This window comes from Geotrypetes seraphini, chromosome 6 (assembly GCF_902459505.1).
Source record: "Geotrypetes seraphini chromosome 6, aGeoSer1.1, whole genome shotgun sequence".
In the NCBI taxonomy this organism is placed as follows: Eukaryota; Metazoa; Chordata; class Amphibia; order Gymnophiona; family Dermophiidae; genus Geotrypetes; species Geotrypetes seraphini.
Window position 1 is genome coordinate 251959940 of NC_047089.1, and position 19178 is coordinate 251979117.

The 19178-nt window shown below is 45.7% G+C and overlaps 1 protein-coding gene across 2 annotated transcripts in view; it reads left to right on the forward strand.

Annotated features, from left to right (window-relative positions):
* Positions 1 to 19178, forward strand: part of CFAP47 (cilia and flagella associated protein 47) — a 1062207-nt gene that overhangs the window by 574087 nt on the left and 468942 nt on the right. For both annotated transcript variants that reach the window (XM_033947561.1, XM_033947559.1), the window contains exons 43-44: positions 5948 to 6056; positions 11838 to 12064. In XM_033947561.1, coding sequence (XP_033803452.1) covers positions 5948 to 6056; positions 11838 to 12064 — 336 coding nt within the window. The remainder of the gene's footprint in view (positions 1 to 5947; positions 6057 to 11837; positions 12065 to 19178) is intronic.

The window sequence follows — 19178 nt, forward strand, 5'->3', positions numbered from 1 at the left end:
TGCCTATCCAATCGACATGACTATTTTCCTTTTAACATAATGAGGAAAGTAAAGGACAGAACAGCTGAATTTATTTTGGACATTTTTCTCTGTAGGTCTAATAATAGCTTATGGATTATCATTTCATTTATTTTCCTTTCAAGCAGGCTCTTAAAATATTGGAAATTTGGGCTTTTCATGCATTTCTTTAGCAGATCATTCTCCAAGGATCCTTTTAACATTCATCACACTTCTCTATTCCTACATTATGTAATTCCGGTCTGCGACTGCTGAGCCATTAAGAAATGCTCCTACTCGGCTACATTTCTGCAGGCATTGTGGGCTATAACCTAGGGCGATTCCTTCATTTGGTGGCGTAGTCTAAGAGTGACAAGGATGCGTATCTGCTTTGTAAACAGTGCAGAAACATCATTCCCAAATCAGCTTCCGGCTCTCCCTTGTTAAACCTGGCCTATAGGATATGTTATACGTTTGCATACTTGACAAATTTGTCCCATAGCAGCTTATTATACTTGATGTAATTGAGCATGTTAATAAAATGCAATGTATATAAAACTAAAGTCAATACAGCCACTCCCCAAACGCAGAAAATCGGGTACCATGGCTTTATTCACTCCTCTCTGTTCATAGACAAGTCGGCGAAAGACAAAGGCGCGCATCGACAACTGAGCGCAAGACGGAGGTGCACGCCAAAGAAAATTACAGTTTTTAGGGGCTCCGACGGGGTTTTTTGTTGGGGAGCCCCCCCAGTTTACTTAATAGAGATCGCGCTGGCGTTGTGGGGGGTTTGGGGGGTTGTAACCCTCCACATTTTACTGTAAACTTAACTTTTTCCCTAAAAACAGGGAAAAACCGAAGTTTTCAGTAAAATGTGGGGGGTTACAACCCCCCACGCCCCCCACAACACCCCCAAAACGCGGCGCGATGTCTATTAAGTAAAGTGGGGGGTTCCCCCCAAACCCCCCCCCGTCAGAGCCGTAAAAACTATAATTTTGTGTGGTGCGCGCCTTCGCGCTGCGCTCAATTGTCTGCGCGCGCCATTTGTCCCGGCGCGCTTTTGACCTGACACCACTCCTCTCTCCCTAGAAAGAAATAATTTGATGATCTCCCTAAATATTTTCAGAAAATAATGTAATTGATGACCCCACCCCACCCACATCTTACAAAACTAGAAACATCCGTTTCCCATTGGCTTTGAGCTTGGTGCCAAAGAGTAGCCTTCGTAGATTTAGCCATGCCCAGAGATGCCAAGTCTCTCACTCATTAGGAGAAAGATAAAATGAGCAGAAGTCAGATGGAATAAGACACATCCCCACAGGCGGAAGACGCCTAAAGAGTTCGGATTGATCCCAGATTTACAGTAAGACCTCAGTCGGTTGGTATAGGGTTGTCAGTGATCATTTTCCTATGATGTGGAGTGATGATAATTCTTGGGGTTCTGGATGAATGCTGTCTTGTGCCGTTTGCAGATTCATTTTCTTTGGCAGTCCTTATCAGAAGTGGCTTTCCCGTCATGATACAAACATGTCAGGTGATTGGTCCATGCCATATTGCTGTACTTATGGCAGACCACAAGTAATAATAATAATAATAATTTTATTTCTTATATACCGCTATACCCTAAGTTCGAAGCGGTTTACAGTGAAAGTCGTGTCTAGCGAGAGTACAGTGTTACCAGTAGGATACAGGATAATACAAAGTGAGCAGGTACTGGGTGATTACAATAAGTAATAACAAGAAAGCAGTTACAGGATGTTTACAATAAGATACAGGGTAATGGGTGTTTACAATAAGGTACAAGATATTTACAAGAGAACAGTTACAGGATGTTTACGATAGGATACAGCCCAAAACATTTGCAAAATCGGTGCCTTGGTAACCGAGCATGGCTCGATTTACGAGCACCCCCCCCCCCCCGCAATCCGGCACCCCCCACTGTGTTCTGGCACCCCCCCTGCCTCGAACCGGCACCCCCCTGCCATGATCCGACCCCCCCCGACACGATTGGGCACCCCCCTGCCACGATTACGAGCATAATCCGTTCCAGGAGCATGCTCGTAATCCAAAATGCTCGTTTATCAAAGCGAGTTTCCCCATAGGAAATAATGGAAACTCGCTTTGATGCGTTCCCCCCCCCCCTCCGAGAACCGTCATTGCTCCCCTGGAAGGCCCTCTCTCTCCCCGCGATCAGGCACCCCCGCCACGATTGGGCACCCTCCCGACACGATCCGACATCCCCCCTGACACAATTGGGCGCCCCCCCGCCGCTTCTTACCCTCATCTGGGCAATCTTGAAAATCGGCCTTCTCCTCTGCTGGGCCTTGAGCATCTGAGCATGCTCAAGGCCCAGCAGAGGAGGAAGCCGATTTTCAAGAGTGCCCAGATGAGGGTAAGAAGCGGCGGGGGGGGGGGGGTGCCCAATTGTGTCAGGGGGGATGTCGGATCGTGTCGGGAGGGTGCCCAATCGTGGCGGGGGTGCCTGATCGCGGGGAGGGGGAACGCATCAAAGCGAGTTTCCATTATTTCCAATGGGGAAACTCGCTTTGATAAACGAGCATTTTGGATTACGAGCATGCTCCTGGAACGGATTATGCTCGTAATCCAAGGTACCACTGTATATATAAACTAAACTAAAACTTAACCTGGGTCTACAACCAAAGGAATCTCGACGCGGTTAAGAATAAGGGCTCCTTTTATCAAGGCGCGCTACGAGGGTTAGCACGTCGGACGTTTCATCACGCGCTAACCCCTGCGTCAAGCCTAAAAACTAATGCCTCATCAATGGAGGCGTTAGCGACTAGCGCGGCAGGCGTTTGAACGCACGGTTTTCCACGCATTAACTGCCTAACGCACCTTGATAAAAGGAGCCCTAATTTAAAAAAATTAAGTAAACTGAAATACAAGAGAGTTAGTTTTCAAAATGTTTAGCGAATAAAAAAGGTTTTAGAAGTTTACGGAAGAGCTGGAAGGTAGCTGGAACACCTCAAAATTAGGGGAAGTTCATTCCATAGTTGGGGAAATTTAAACGCCAGAGAGCTGCTAAAATTCTTAACTCCTTGAATTCCTTTCCTAGAAGGAAGAGAAAGTTCAAATCGACAAATGCCTCTCGCAAAGGAAAAATCTAGAAACATTCCATAGCTACAATAACGGCCGCAACAGTGGCCCATGGGTTTTTAATGCAAACTTTTGAGAAACTAGCCCTCAGTAAATAAAAACAAACATGTTAAATCGGTCGGCAAAAATGATCACATTATGCTGATGTGAAAACATATCCATATCATAGTCATGCAGGAACATAGCATTTCCATGTACTAGGCCGGAGCCTGCCTTTCCGCATCTTTATAAAGTCACCACATGGGCTTTTCAAACTTGCTCCCAATATGTTTTTTCACTTAGTTTTTCCCTCGAGACATGACCAAGATGCCATTCTTGATGCAGGGTAGATTCATTTGGTGTCTAGAATAGAAGAGAGAGTTTACAGTGAACCTTTAGTTATGTGGAAGAAAGATTGTGCTTCATTTAAATTAGCTCCCATGGGTGGTCATTAATTTGAGACTAGTGCTCGGGATCTGCCACCTTTGCTTCTAATGTGGAAACAAAGAGGAAATTAAATCCAAGCAATACAATTTTCCTATATCTATATCAGAATGGGCATTTTACACTTACCAGTAGGTTTAGGGGGAAACTGTGAGAAAAGTAAGGGCAGAGAGATACTTTTAAAACCAATCGGAGGAAATATTTTTTATTCACTCAGAGAATAGTTAAGCTCTGAAACGCATTGCCAGAGGATGTGATAAGAGCAGTTAACTTAGCTGGTTTTAAGAAAGGTTTGGACAAGTTCCTGGAAGAAAAGTCCATAGTCCATAGTGGGAGAAGCCACTGCTTGCTCTGGAATCTCTAGCATGGAATCTTGCTACTCTTTAGGGATTCTGCATTGAATCTCGGGGTTATAAAATCTTGCTACTCTTTTGGGGTTCCACATGGAACATTGCTACTATTTGGGGTTCTGGAATCTTGCTACTCTTTGGGGATTCCGCATGGAATGTTGCTACTCTTTGGAATTCTGGAATCTCGCTACTATTTGGGGATTCCATATGGAATCTTGTGGTTCTAGAATTTTGCAACTCTTTGAGATTCTGGAATCTTGTTACTATTTGGGTTTCTGCCAGGTACTTGTGACCTGGATTGGCCACTTGGAAACAGGATACTGGGCTAGACGGACCATTGGTCTGACCCAGTATGGCTATTCTTATGGTATTGAAATAGATGTGGGGAAAGCCACTGCTTGACCTGGGATCACTAGCATGGAATCTTTGGGGATTCCACTACTATTTGGGGTTCTGGAATCTTGCTACTCTTTGAGTACAACATACCAACAACAATTAACAAGAAAAAGAGCAGGAACAGTCAGGTCATTCACGTCTTCCTTCACAAAGACCCACAAAAACCTACCCCCCCTACCCACCAGAATCCCCACCTCCACCTCGCACCTAGTGAGATGTTTATCTGGCACCCTTTTTGTGAAGTTCACAGAATGCCCTGTAAGGTGCCCCACTACTCTGTTGCCATGTCAGGGTGGTCAGTCCATTACAGGACTGGCCCCTCCCTTATGATCTTATAAGTCTCTATCATATCCAAGCAGCGAAGCTGGACCCCTCCATCTCCAACCTACTGACAATTACAAGTGGCTTTAAATCATTTCGAAAAGAAATCAAAACTCTGCTTTTCAAAAAAACTATACAGCCTTCTTACCCCCCCTCGCATCCTCCCTCCTCCTTGCAAATTTCCAGCTGACCTCCTACCCCTCTACTAATATCTCCTCAATGACTCTATCAATTAACCAACCCCAAACTGCATCTTCCCTCCAAACTGCGTATACCTCAATTCTCCTCCCTTCTATCTCTCACCAATGCCTCTACTATGTAACCGACCCTAAATTGTAACTTCCTGGAAATGTCCAGCTATCTTCTACTGTAATCCGCTTAGAACTGCAAGGTACAGGCGGAATAGAAGTCACTAATGTAATGTAATGTAATATCCCCTCTAAGTCTGCTTTTCCAGGGCTCTTTTCCCTGGAAAAGCAGAGACTTAGAGGGGACATGATAGAGACTTATAAGATCATAAAAGGCAATTGAGAGGGTGGAGAGGGACAGATTCTTTAGACTAGCGGGTACAACAAAAACAAGAGGGCATTCAGAAAAATTGAAAGGAGACAGATTCAGAACAAATGCTAGGAAGTTCTTCTTCACGCAGAGGGTGATAGACACCTGGAATGCGCTTCCAGAAGAGGTGATAGGTCAGAGTACGATATTGGGTTTCAAAAAGGGATTGGATGACTTCCTGAAGGAGAAGGGGATTGAAGGGTATAGATAGAGGGTTACTATACAGAATAATAAATGATTAGGGAATAAAAGGTTTAGGTAAAGGATCACTTACAGGTCATGGACCTGGGGGGGCCGCTGTGGGAGTGGACTGCTGGGCACGATGGACCCCTGGTCTGACCCGGCAGAGGCAATGCTTATGTTATGTTCTTATCGAAATGGGCTTGGTTCTGGGCGTTTGGGAGAAAATTTTGTTTGAAAATGTGGTATAAAGGTAGACATCCTGACGGTCTAGGTGTCCCAATGGCCTGGACGTCCAGAGAGAGGATTTTTAAAAATATATATATTTCTAGACATATGGTGGTTTGCCTTCTCTTACTGCTGACTTTGGACGTCTAGCGCCATAAGTCCAAATCAGCCGTATGTTATGAAAACGCCCCGCCACGTGTAATATGACTTTTCAGCATGGTCTTACTTTGAGATTCTAGGCACACCTCATTTCAGCTTGCAGTAGATAAAACTATTTCATACTATGGAATCCAGTTTCTCTTGTTAGCTTACAGGTGGATCACACGTTCTGCTTCTGCACTTTTCACACCTGATATGCAGATGCTGTTTTGTTTTAGATTGGAGAATTTGTGTTCCTGATTGAAGGAATAGGCACCCTCCCTTTGCCATCGGCTTTGCTGCCCACGAATAGTCCAAACCTCCTACCGGTGAGCAAAACTGTAGCAGGTAAGTTGATCCATAAAAAGGGAAGTGGGGAGGAGAGATTCCTAGATTCACAAAAAGGGCCTGATTCTGTATAGGATGCCCATTCAGCAGCTGCCTAAGCGGCTTTTGAGAATCACACTTGGGCGTCCTATACAGACAGACGCCTAACCCCTCCCCCCCCCCCCGGTTCTCTAACCGGTGTCCATGTCACAGGTGCCATTTAGAGAATCATGTTGCCACTGAGCTGATTGCAGCAAGGGAATCCCCCCTGCCACAATTAGCTGAACGCCATGACCGATGGATCAAAAGAAATGTTACATTAGGATACAACTTGGATTGAAACATCTTGAACTGTAACTATAGCAAAATCAACCTGTAAACTGTATATTATGGGGCTCATTTACATTTAAACTGATCAATCATTCTTAACATTATCTCATATTTTGAATTATTTCAAAATAATTAAAGCATTTTTAATCAATTATTTTTATATTCTTTCTCAAATGACCCTATCCTTGTGTGCAAACCTTAAATGGTTTTTTTTTTCTTTAATAAATTGTATAAATCGTATTTCTACCCTTTACCTATTTGTTCCAGTTTGTATCAATAGAACATAATGATTAGTCTGTATTATTTTGTCTCATTTGTATTTGTCATCCCTGCCTTTTATTGTATACTAGAATTATGTAATACGCATTGAAATATTGGATATTGCGTAAAATCAAAATTTATTCAACTTGAAACTTGATAATTGAAACAGAAAAACGTCTAAAAACCGGCCTAAATCGGCACTTGGAAGATCAGTAACAAAAAACGTCCAAGTGCCGATAATCGAACAGGGTTTTAGATGTATTTCACAGCCTTCACAGTGCTGCTAAAAGGGGCGTTTCAGGAGGAGTGGTGAGGGCGGGATTTGGGCGGGCCTTGGCCCGTCCTAGACTTAGTCGTACTGCATGTACCAAAGGTTTTTACAACACTGCCTAGACGGAACTTGGATGTTGTGACTTAGTCTTAGACCATCTTAAACCAGGTCTAAGTCCATAAAAGGTATCCAAAGTGACCAGATAAGCACTGCAGACACAAAGTACAGACCCCCACACACAGCCCCCCCACCTTATAAAAAACGTAATAACAACTTTGCATATCTGCCTCCAGAACCTCAGCACTTGGCACCCTGGCATAGGAAAGCCTAGTAGAGCTGCACAGAGATGGCTTAAGTGGTCTTGGGGGTGGGTTATTGAACCATGGAGAGGAGGACCAAGGCCCATAAGCCACTCTAATCACTGCATTCATGGTGAAACATGTGCACCCCTCAACCCCCCCCAAACCCTTTTGTACTGCCATATAAGTGGCACCTTCAGCCATAAGGGCTATTGGGGTGGTAGATAGGTGGGTCTAGTAGATTCTGGGGGTGTTTTGCGGGGATCACCATGATCTATAAGGGAGTTGTGGTGAGATGTTTATGTGGCACCCTTTTTGTGAAGTTCACAGCAGTGCCCTGTAAGGTGCCCCACTACTCTGTTGCCATGTCTGGGTGTCCAGTCCCTTACTTTTCTAGCCCCTCCCTCATCCAAAAGGTCTTTTTCTAGGCATTTTTGACTTGGATGAATTTTTGGACAAAAATGGGGTATAAAGATGGATGACTTAGCGGTCTGGACGATAAGACGGCTGGGCGTACAGTTGGTTGATTTTCAGGAAAAAAAAAAGATGCTGGACGCATTTTTTGAAAATGGACCTTTTCCCGTGTCCGACTTTGGATGACTTGTGAGTTAGGCCAAAATGGACTTAGACGTTTCTTTTGATTATGTTCCTCCACGTCTATTGATATTAGATCTCTAGTAGGTATCAAAAACTTAAAACTGTAACTATGGTACATTGTAACCTGTTAACTGTATATTATGGAGTTCATAATCGAAAGAGAAAAACGTCCAAAAACCGGCCTAAGTCGGCACTTGGAAGAACATTTCTCAAAAACGTCCAAGTGCCAAAAATAAAAACGGTAAAGAACGGGTGTTGGACGTACGGGTGTTGGTCCAACGGGTGTTGGACGTATTTCTAAATGACCTAGGCCTTCATAGTGCCGCTCAACGTCCAAAGCTAAACGGGCGTCTCGGGAGGCGTGTCAAGGGCAGGAGCTGGGCAGGACGTGGGCTGGCTTAGACTTAGTCGTACTGCATGTATAACCGAAAGTTTAACAACAGAGCCTAGACGGAACTTGGACGTTGTGACTTAGACCATGTAAAACATGGTCTAAGTCACAAAATCCCATCTAAACTCACCAGATAAGCACTGAAAACACATAAAACAGACCCCCATACACTACCCCAGTGATCACCAACCCCCCCATCCCCATAAAAATTTTATTCACAACTTTAAAATTCAGCCTCCAGACCATCGTCACCTGGCCGCCTGGCATAGGAAAGCCTAGTCGTCCAGCCCAGAGGCAGCTTAAGTCATCTTGGGGGTGGGTTAGGGACCCATAGAGAGGAGGACCCAAGCCCATAAACCCCTCCATAAGCCCCTGTAATCACTGCATTGATACTTAAACATGCACTGCCCTATACACCCCCAAAACCCTTTTTTACTGGCATATAAGTGGCTCCTGCAGCCATAAGGGCTATTGGGGTGGTAGATAAGTGGGTCTAGGGGATTCTGGAGGTGGTTTGGGGGGTCACCATAACCTATAAGGGAGCTGTAGGAGGAGAAGCCATGACACCCTTTTTGTGAAGTTCACAACAGTGCCCTGTGAGATACCCCACTATTTAGGCGCCATGTCTGGGTGTTCAGTCCATCACTTTGCAGACCCCTCCCACGACCAACAGGGTTTGTTCTAGGCGTTTTGGACTTGGACGGAAAGTTGGACGGAAATGTGGTATAAAGATTTAGCGGCTTGGACGATCAGATCGGCAGGACGTATAATTATACAATTTTCGAAAGTAAAAAAAAAGTTGGATGTATCTTTCGAAAATGTGTCTTAGGCTCTTTTTAACTTTGGACGACTTGCGAGATGGACGTAAACGGACTTAGACGTCCCTTTCGATTATGCCCCTCTATGTGTTTCAAGTTTCAAGTTTAATGAATTTTAATATACCGACCACCGACATGCACCTGGCCGGTTTACAATGCTAAAAATGAATTTTTGTAGGGGGGGGGAAATGTGAACATTAAATAGACAAATTACAAATATGAACATGAGCTTGAGCGGAAAGTTAATAATTACATCATTAAAAACAAATTAATTAAAGGGAAGAGAGGGGAGGATAAAACACTAGGAACGGGGATCGCTTCTTAAAAGCGGTTCGTGTTTATTTTGCGGGCTGTTAGAAAGGAAATATTTAGACGCTATGGTATGCGTCTTGGAATAAGAACGTTTTTAGTTTAGACTTGAATCTGTCGAGTGAATTTTCGAGGCGGAGTTGAGGTGGCATGGCGTTCCATAAAGTTGGAGCTTCAACGGAAAAGTTAGTTTTTCTAGTGTAGTAGAATTCTTGGTCAGTAAATTCTGATCAGCCGAGGTCCGGGGAGGGCAAGAGGGAATGATGAGTTTATCAAGAAAAGATGGGAGACGCGAAAATTTGAGCTCTTTGGGGAAAACGAATTAAACAAACAAATAAATAAATGCCTTTTTTACTATACGCCATATTTACCAAATTAAGTTTGCCACACTTTCTCTCATGCCATGTCTGCCACACTATATTTGCTGTTCCATGTTTTCTGGGCTATAATTCATCACGCCCACTTGCCTTACCAATTTTGCCAAGTCGTGCCATTCGACGTACGTTACCCATGCTTTGGAATACTAGGCTCACCATCCCGTGTATGTCATATTATGTTTTACCATACTTTGTTAACTAAGGCGCTCACCGATTTAAAACGTCCATCGATTATAATGGGCGTGTTAGCATTTAGCACGCGGTAAATCGGCTAGCACGCCTTCTTAAAATAGGGGGGTAAGTTTTGCCATCCCTGTCGGACAATGTTTGCCAAGCTATCTCCTACCGTACTATGTCTGAGAGTGTGGCGCAGGGTTTGGAGCTGCAGCCTCGGCACCCTGAGGTTGTGGGTTTTGACACGCGCTGCTTCTTGTGCCCCTGGGCAAGTCACTGGGCCCCCCATTGCCCCAGGTCCGTTAGATAGAGTGTGAGCCCACCAGGACGGACAGGGAAAAATGCTCGAGTACCAGAATAAATTCATGTAAACCGTTCTGAGGTTCATAGCCATTCGTGTGCGAGACTTCAGTGCGCCGACATTGCAGCGCCGACAGTTCAACGCAAGACCCCCAGCGCGCCGCCTAAAAAGTGACTTTTAAAGAGCTCCGATGCGGGGTGTGAGTGAGGAACCCTCCCAGTTTACTTCATACTCTTCGCGCTGCCCTTGGGAGGGATTGGGGGCATTGGAACCCTCCCATTATAGAGTAAGAACATAAGAACATAAAAAGTTGCCTCCGCTGAGGCAGACCAGAGGTCCATCTCGCCCAGCGGTCCGCTCCCGCGGCGTCCCATCAGGCCCATTGCCTGAGCAGTGGTCCCTGACTATTCCTATAACCTACCTCTACTCCTATCTGTACCCCTCAATCCCTTTATCCTCTAGGAACCTATCCAAACCTTCTTTGAAGCCCTGTAATGTGCTCTGGCCTATCACGGCCTCCGGAAGCGCGTTCCATGTATCCACCACCCTCTGTGTGAAAAAGAACTTCCTGGCATTTGTTCTAAACCTCTCCCCTTTCAATTTCTCCGAGTGCCCCCTTGTACTTGTGATTCCCCATAATTTGAAAAATCTGTCCCTGTCTACTTTTTCTATGCCCTTCAGGATCTTGAAGGTTTCTATCATGTCTCCTCTAAGTCTCCGCTTCTCCAGGGAGAAAAGCCCCAACTTTTTCAGTCTGTCAGTATATGAGAGGTTTTCCATACCCTTTACTAGCTTAGTTGCTCTTCTCTGTACTTAACATTTTCCTGATTTTTTAGAAAAAAGTTAAGTTTTCGCTATACTGTGGGGGGGGTTGCAACCAGTGTTCCCGCTAAGCTGCGCTGGCGTGCGCTGGCGCACAAAATATTACATCGCAGCGCACAAGTTTCACGTCACAGCGCAGTACCTTTCTTATTTCTAATCTTAATGTATATTTTCTGTAAACCGCTTAGAACCTAACGGATGTAGCGGTATATAAGAAATAAATTACATTACATTACATTACACTCGAGCGGTGGTGAGAGGAAGCGGTGGCGGTCTGCCCTGATCGCCTAAGATGCAGCAGCGGCGGCTCCTTTCATGATCCCCGTAAATTACGGGGATGCCGCCGCTGCTGCATCTTAGGCGATCAGGGCAGACCGCCGCCGCTTCCTCTCACCTCCGCTCGAGTGTGCACTGTGACGTGAAACTTGTGCGCTGCGATGTAATATTTTGTGCGCCAGCGCACGCCAGCGCAGCTTAGCGGGAACACTGGTTGCAACCCCCCCAACAGCAGCGCGAACAGTCTGAAGTAAAGTGGAGGGGGGTTCCCCCCACACCCCCCGTTGGAGCTCTTTAAAAGTTCCTTTTTAGGCGGCACGCTGGTGTCTTGCACTGAAATGTCGGCGCGCTGAAGTCTCGCACACTTTTGTCCCGTCACCGTTCTGAGCTCCCCTGGGAGAACAATAGAGAAAATTAAATAAAAAAATAAATGATGCTATAATTGCAGGACACACTCAATACAGGTGTACCCGGTAGTTGATTGCATGTAATTTGTCTAGTATGGATTATGGTCTGAGAATAAAAGCAAGGTGTGCATTTGTCATTTAAAATGATAAATGGCTTTCTTTATTACAGGTCCCCTTAACTCACAGCCTATTCAATATTTCAAGTGCAGTCAGAATAGCATTCTTCAAGAGAGGCTGAAAATCCCGTTTATTAATGAAGCCAGGGAGAAGGCCTTGGCGATTGCAGCCCAGAAGCAGATGTCAGAAGTTGAATTTGAGCGTAGAAAGGTCACGGGGACTCTTGCGAGTAGCAGCGTTCGAGCTGCAGTCGCAGCTCTTGGATTGACTCTGATTGAGGTAAGACCGGGCCAAGATTTGATAGAATCAAATTCTTTACTTCAGGAATAAAGCCTTGATAGAGAATGCTCCCAGCTGAAGAAATTATCATGGAGTGTACAGGAAGCAGTTTATAATAATAAGTAATATGAATTCTCTGATGACAAGCAGGCTGGTATAATCTCACATGTAGGCACTTTCCTACCAAATGTTTAGGAAGTCAATAAAAATTTATCTCTTTAACAAATTTCTCTGACTCCACTTCAACCTGATGTACTTCCAAAACACTTCCAGATAAACCTGACTAAACTTAGAATGCCAATGTAATTTCGAAAGTTCTCTGTAATGTCACTGTCTGTATACAGTCTCTTCCCTTGTAAACCACTTAGAACTCTTTGTGGTATATAAAAATAAAGTTATTATTATTATTAAAGGAGGAGCTGGGTGGGAGGGGAGAACTGCCCACCCTGGGCGCCATCTTCACGGGGGCTCCTCCTCTCCACCCCCTCCCACATACCTCTTGAAATATTTGCCAGTACGAGCCGCATCTTTCATCTGCTTCTCGCACCAGCCTTGGCTCCTTTTTCACATCACTTCCAGGTTACAGGAATAGGACGTGATATTAGAAGGGAGCTGAGGCTGGCGTGAACAGCAGGTGGAAGATACTCGTGCCTGTGAACGTTTCAAGAGGTATGCGGGGGAGGGGGGCGGGGAGAGGTGCTCAAGCAGTGAGGGAGGGGAGACACACAGTACAGAGGAGAAGAGCAGAGGACACACAGCACGGTGATGCCGGGTGCCAACCTCCCTAGCTACGCCACTGCATGTGGGTGACGTATCCATGGAGTCCTGGGTGCAGATGCTTAATAGTATGTATATTGCTTTAAAAGTTGAAATCTGTACATGATCAAGTACCTTCCTGCCAGCCTTGCGAGCGCGGTTTGAAGGTGACTACCCAGCGGTTCAGGACTTTTACCCCCATTGTCCTCAAAACAAGACAGTTTATATCTATTAAAAGAGGTAAGGTTAGATTGAGAGAGGCAGTGCCTTGAAAATGCATCAGCATTCACAAGAAATATCAGATGTCTTTCTAGCGGGTTATGCTGGAAAGAGACTGTCTGGCATGAGGAAATTTCCACTTTGCATCCTTACAAAGTGGAGAGAACGAGAAGACACTCGCTAAAGTTAAAAGGGGATAGATTCGTACAAACGTAAGGAAGTTCTTCTTCAACCAGAGAGTGGTAGAAATCTGGAACGCTCTTCCGGAGGCTGTTATGGGGGAAAACACCCTCCAGGGATTCAAGTCAAGGTTGGATAAGTTCCTACTGGAACAGAACAGACGCAAGTAAGGCTAGACCAGGGCTGGGCAACTCCCCAATGAATATTGTGGCCGGGCCAGTACCCAGGAAAACCTGGCTCGGACCACAAGCAAGAATTTTGTACACCTTTTATATGGTTAAGTGAAGGAAAAACCCGGATACCGGATTTCTGGAAAACAGCATCAGGTTTATTAGTGTCCCAAATAAAAATAAGAAAAAAAAAACATTCAAACTTGGCTTCTTAGATGCGCCCAGGCGCTTCCCGTACTCTCATACAGTTCAGTCCAGGAGAGTCATATTGGGCTTAACTCAGGGACTGGAAAGCCCATTTTCACCACAATAATCAAAATTCCAAAACTCAAAATTGCCCCAGTAGTTCAGTACCTTCACTGTCCCACATCTCTTTTGGGTTTATCAATTTCTCCTGACCACTGTTCCTTGCTTTACAGCTGAGCACGTCCCGTGCCAGCTTTCTCACGTTTCAGCTCCCAAGGAACATCCACAGCCCTGCCTGCCAGGCTGTGAGGGCCACGCCTCCCTTTAGTTTAAGGTCTCCAGGCCCTCCCGATGTGACCCTTATCTTCTTTATCTCCTGCTCCTAGGGAGTCTGAATACTGGGTTTATTTACACAAGCATTCTCACTTAATTAAGCTCTGGCCCAAGTTTAAAGGAAACAGAAAACTTTCTTTATAAGAATGGATGGGACCCTCATACACTGTACTCTCCCAGATCCATGTCCTCATCACCCACACTATCCCCAGGATCACTACACATTTCCCACTCACACTCTTGGGAACCCTGGCTTTCCATTTCCACATTCATTCCAGGCTTTACATCCTATCCCCCTCTCTGCATGTTTGCCAGCTCCCCTGCAGCATTTCCCGTAGGGTAAACTTCCAGCCCTTCCCTCTGGGGTTTAATAGGCAAGTCACTATAGCTCCTGTGGGTTATACTGCCTCTCCTTGTGGGCTGGCCTCCTGCAAAACGTCCCTGCTGGGGCTTAGGCAAAGTGTGGAAGCTAGGATCACCGTGGGTTGTTTGGCTTTCCCAATCAGAGCCAGCTGAGCCTCTCCCCTGCTGCCTCTGCTTGTTTCCCATTTGAGGCTTCCCAGCCTACAAACTCCGGGGTCTGACTCCACCCCTCTCCAAATTGGTCTCAGGTTTCTCCCTGACTTGGGGAAAGGAGTGATAGGGGAAATTATTAGTTTTCAGTGCCCTCCCTATCCGGCTCTTGTGACCTGCCTTTTCTCTCTCACCCCTGGCTGAGCCAGCTGTCCTTGCTCCAGGCCAGGTTTTACAGAGCCCCGTGCTGCATGCTGGGGAGGTTTAACAGTCCTTTTCACTGGGACATGGGCTTCCCTGTCACAATATGCATGAGATCTATTTGCATGCACTGCTTTCAATACATATTCATTGGGGAAATCCTGAAAACCCGACTGGATTCCGGCCCTTGAGGACCGGAGTTGCCCACTCCTGGGCTAGACTCAAATAGTGCACTGGTCTTTGACCTAAGGGCCGCCACGTGAGCGGACTGCTGGGCACGATGGACCACTGGTCTGACCCAGCAGTGGCAAATCTTATGTTCTTACAATGTAAGACTTCCGAACTGAATCTGGCTCCTGCTTGGATCCGAAAGCTCTCTGGCGTTTTAGGTGTTGGATCCTCAGAATTCATGCTTCCCTTTAAGTCAGAAATGAACCAATGCCCCGGTGGAAGGTTGTGTAGTACAGATACGGAGATTTAAGCTACATTCTCATAGAGGCAGTCCCAATCCTGTCCTGGATCTCGGCTGGGCTTCCGGATATCCCTCATTCTAGAACAGGGTGCTTAAAATGAGGTATGTTAGAGATACCAGCACAGAATGTGCACTTATAGGCATGTGTGCCAGATCAATATTTTATAACAAACACTCCCTGGATTCTATATATGGCGATCAAAACTGTCTGTCCAATTTTGTTGAGCAATTAGTGTCAATAATTGAGCACTTAGGACTCCGTTTATCAAGCTTCGGTAGGCGGTTAACGCTAGTCGCTAACGCCTCCATTGACGAGGCGTTAGTTTTTGGTGTAAGGCGGAGGTTATTGCGTAATGAAATGTCCGACGCGCTAACGCACACAGCGCACCTTGATAAAAGGAGCCCTAAGTTTCCAAGTTTATTATCTACTTGAAATACCGTCTATCAACTTGTACCTAGATGGTTTACAATTCTAAAAATTTAAAAGAGAAATTTTTAAAAAAATTGAGCACTAACAATCGGTTATTGTCGTTAATTGTTAATTTGGATTGAGGTGCACATCTTGTTCAGCACTATTTTGTAGCCATTCATGTGTAAATATTTTAATGCCCAACTGGAAAGGAGGCATGGCTTGTTGACCTACATATATTTAATGTCGAACGGACTCTGCCTTATGTAGAAATAGACTTCAAATGATTTTCAAAAGATTTGGACCAGTTGGCTTGAGACATCTAGAACATAAGAGTGCCATCTCCGAATCATACCTTCGGTCCATCAAGTCCGGCGATCCGCGCACGCCCAACCAGGTGTACACCTGGCGTAATTTTTGTCACCCATATCCCTCTATGCCTTTCGTAAGGAGATGTGCATCTAGTTTGCTTTTAAATCCTAGAACGGTGGATTCCGCAATAACCTCCTCCAGGAGAGTATTCCAGGTGTCCACCACTCGTTGCGTGAAGCAGAACTTCCTGATATTTGTCCTGGACTTGTCCCCCCCCCTTAGCTTTGTTCTGTGTCCTCTTATCCGTATCAAATTGGACAAAGTAAATAATTTTTTCTGCTCTATTTTGTCGATTCCTTTCAGGATTCTGAAGGTCTCGATCATATCCCCTCGTAGTCTCCTTTTCTCAAGGGAGAACAATCCCAGTCTCTTCAGTCGATCCTCGGGGTTCAGGGAGGGTTTAGATAGGTTCCTAAAGGAAAAGGGGATTGAGGGGTACAGATAGGTTATAGAAATAGACAGAAACCACTTCACATGTCATGGGCCTGATGTGCCGCCGCGGGAGCGGACCGCTGGGCGCGATGGACCTCTGATCTGACCCAGTGGAGGCAACTTCTTATGTTCTTACTAGTGTTTAAGTCCGTTACATTAACGGGTGCTAGAATATATGCTTGTCTGTCTTTCTTTATTTATGTCTCTCTCCCTGCTTCTGTCTCTTTCTTCCTTTCTTTCTGTCTCTCTCCCTCCTGCTATTTTTCTCTCTCTCTCCCTGGCACTCTTTGTCTGTCTGTCTGTCTCTCTGGTCCCCTGTCTGTCTCTCTCCCTGGCCTCCTTTGTCTGTATTTCTTTCTGTCTCTCCTCCCCCCTTCCCCCCCACTTTCCTTTGCAGAAGCAGCAGCGGTATTTCCCTTCCCCTTCAGGTCCCTGTGAAGAAATCCCCTTCTCTTACCTGAGCTCTGTTCGGCCCCTCCCTGCGATCTGGCCTGCTCCATTCGGCCCCTCCCCCTTCCCTTCCCGCGGTCTGGCCTGCTGCAGCCGAAGGTTTTTGTTTTAAGCTTTAAAAGTACCGGCGGCGGCTCCTCTTACGCTGCTGATCCTCCTGTAAAGAGCAGCCTGCGATGGTGGCCAGCTTTAGCGAACCTCGCAGGCCGTTCTCCAGCCTCGGTAGCACGTTCTCTCTGACGCACGGGATCGCGTCAGAGGGAATGTGCTACCGAGTTGGAGAGCGGCCTGTGAGGTTCGCTAAAGCCGGCCACCATCGCAGGCTGCTCTTTACAGGAGGATCAGCAGCGATGGCAGCAGCGAGTGAGGGCCGAGGTGTGTTCCCTGCCGAGGACGCGGGCAGGGAGAGAGTTTGCCTGGCTTCTAGGGTGAGTGAGGGCGAGAGGGGAGTGGCCAGAATGTTCCCTGCCGCTGGGTTGGCTGCCACAGATCACACACCACAGCGGCAGGGAACACGAAATCCTAAGTGCGCATGTGCACTTAGGGTTTCATTATATAGGATGCTCTTATTCCAGTTTCTCCATACCCTTTACTAGCTTCGTTGCTCGTCTCTGCACTCTCTCCAGCAGTTTTATATCCTTCTTTAGGTTGGGAGACTTGCATGGTCTGTGTCCCGTATATGACCATTCATTTGAGGATGGGCTGGGACTTCGATGGCTGGGATGGTTTAGATGGGCTAAAGTGAGCTTTGACGGAGACTCCAGTAGATGGAACCTAAGCACAGAAATATCTAAGAAAAAGAACAATTTAAATGAAATCATTAATTTATAGCGAGTTTATGGGTTGGGCAGGTGTAATATTATGCAAGATCTTTGGGATAGAGTACAAAGCTTCATTCCCTCGATATTCAGTAGGACTTAACTGACTATCTTCCGCTGAATATCCCACTCTCTGGAGAGGCCGGTGACTGGATATTTCACGTGACATAGCTGGTTGCCGTCAATATTCAGCAGTTGGTTGGCTAAGGCTAGAAACTGGACAGGCCCGTCTAAAAAAAACAGGTCTGTCTTTCACCACTTTGCCTTAGCCGCCCAGCTGCTGAATAGCTGCTAGGCCAGTTAAGTCTGAGGTGGCCACATTGACCTGGATTTTCAGTTGTGGTGGCCGGATATGGCCCTGGCATTGAATATCCAGGATCACCACAGACCATGAAAGGTAGCCAAGCTGCCTCCCGTGGTCTCAATTAGAGAATGACACGGTGACAAATTTCATCACCGTTCCCGTCCCCGCGGATAACTGCGGGAAACCATCTTCATGTCATTCTTTAAGGAGAGAGGGAAGAATCAGAGTATGAATGGCCACAACCACTGACCCTCAAGCTTTGCTTTGAAGAATGCTGGTGTAGAAGGACTGAGGTTGAGATAGACACTGAAGAATGACAGTCTCTGGTATCCAGAGCAGATATTGTGATGTCATAATGCCTCATTCCACCAGTGCCTAAGAGCCAATCACATCAGTGATGTCACAATGGCTTCATTATCCTTGGCTCACATAAGAATCAGAGTATCAATGGCCACAACCACTGACCCGCAAGCTTTGCTTTGAAGAATGCTGGTGTAGAAGGACTGAGGTTGAAATAGACACTGAAGAATGACAGTCTCTGGTATCCAGAGCAAATATTGTGATGTCATAATGCCTCATTCCACCCCAATCACATCAGTGATGTCACAATGGCTTCATTATCCTTGGCTCCCATAAGAATCAGAGTATGAATGGCCACAACCACTGACCCACAAGCTTTGCTTTGAAGAATGCTGGTGTAGAATGACTGAGGTTGAAATAGATACTAGAAAATGACATGGGATTATTTCCCGCGGTTATCCGCGGGGACGGGAACGGTGATGAATTTTGTCACCGTGTCATTCTCTAGTCTCAATATCAGGCTCATAGATTGCTAGCCCTCTGATAAAAATGACCCTTCCAGTGTGATGACCCCACTGCACTCGCAGCATAATGACAGTTGTCGGATGGTGTTGGGAAATGATAACCAGGGCTTCACAAAGCCATTTTTCCAACCTTGCAGTTCAGTATTGATTTTAAAGCAGAATTTCAGTGTAACCAGCAAAAAAATAAAAACCCACTTGGGCCACCATATGAAGAAGCTTTATGCTCTTATATGCGAAGGATGCATTTCCATTAGAAATGAAACAGACCATTTTAATGAAATGCCCTGTTTTATTTCCTTCCTCTTAAAATGGAACAGAATAAAAAGATGAAAAGTGTTTCTTTTCATTGCTTCATTTAAAGAAAATAAGCGTACATCCCTGCAGTTTAACTAACTGGATCTGCTTCTAGCCTGGGAGAATAAACCTGTAAGCATGCAAACAGAAGTTCTCAGTTTCACAAAACAAGTTAGCATTC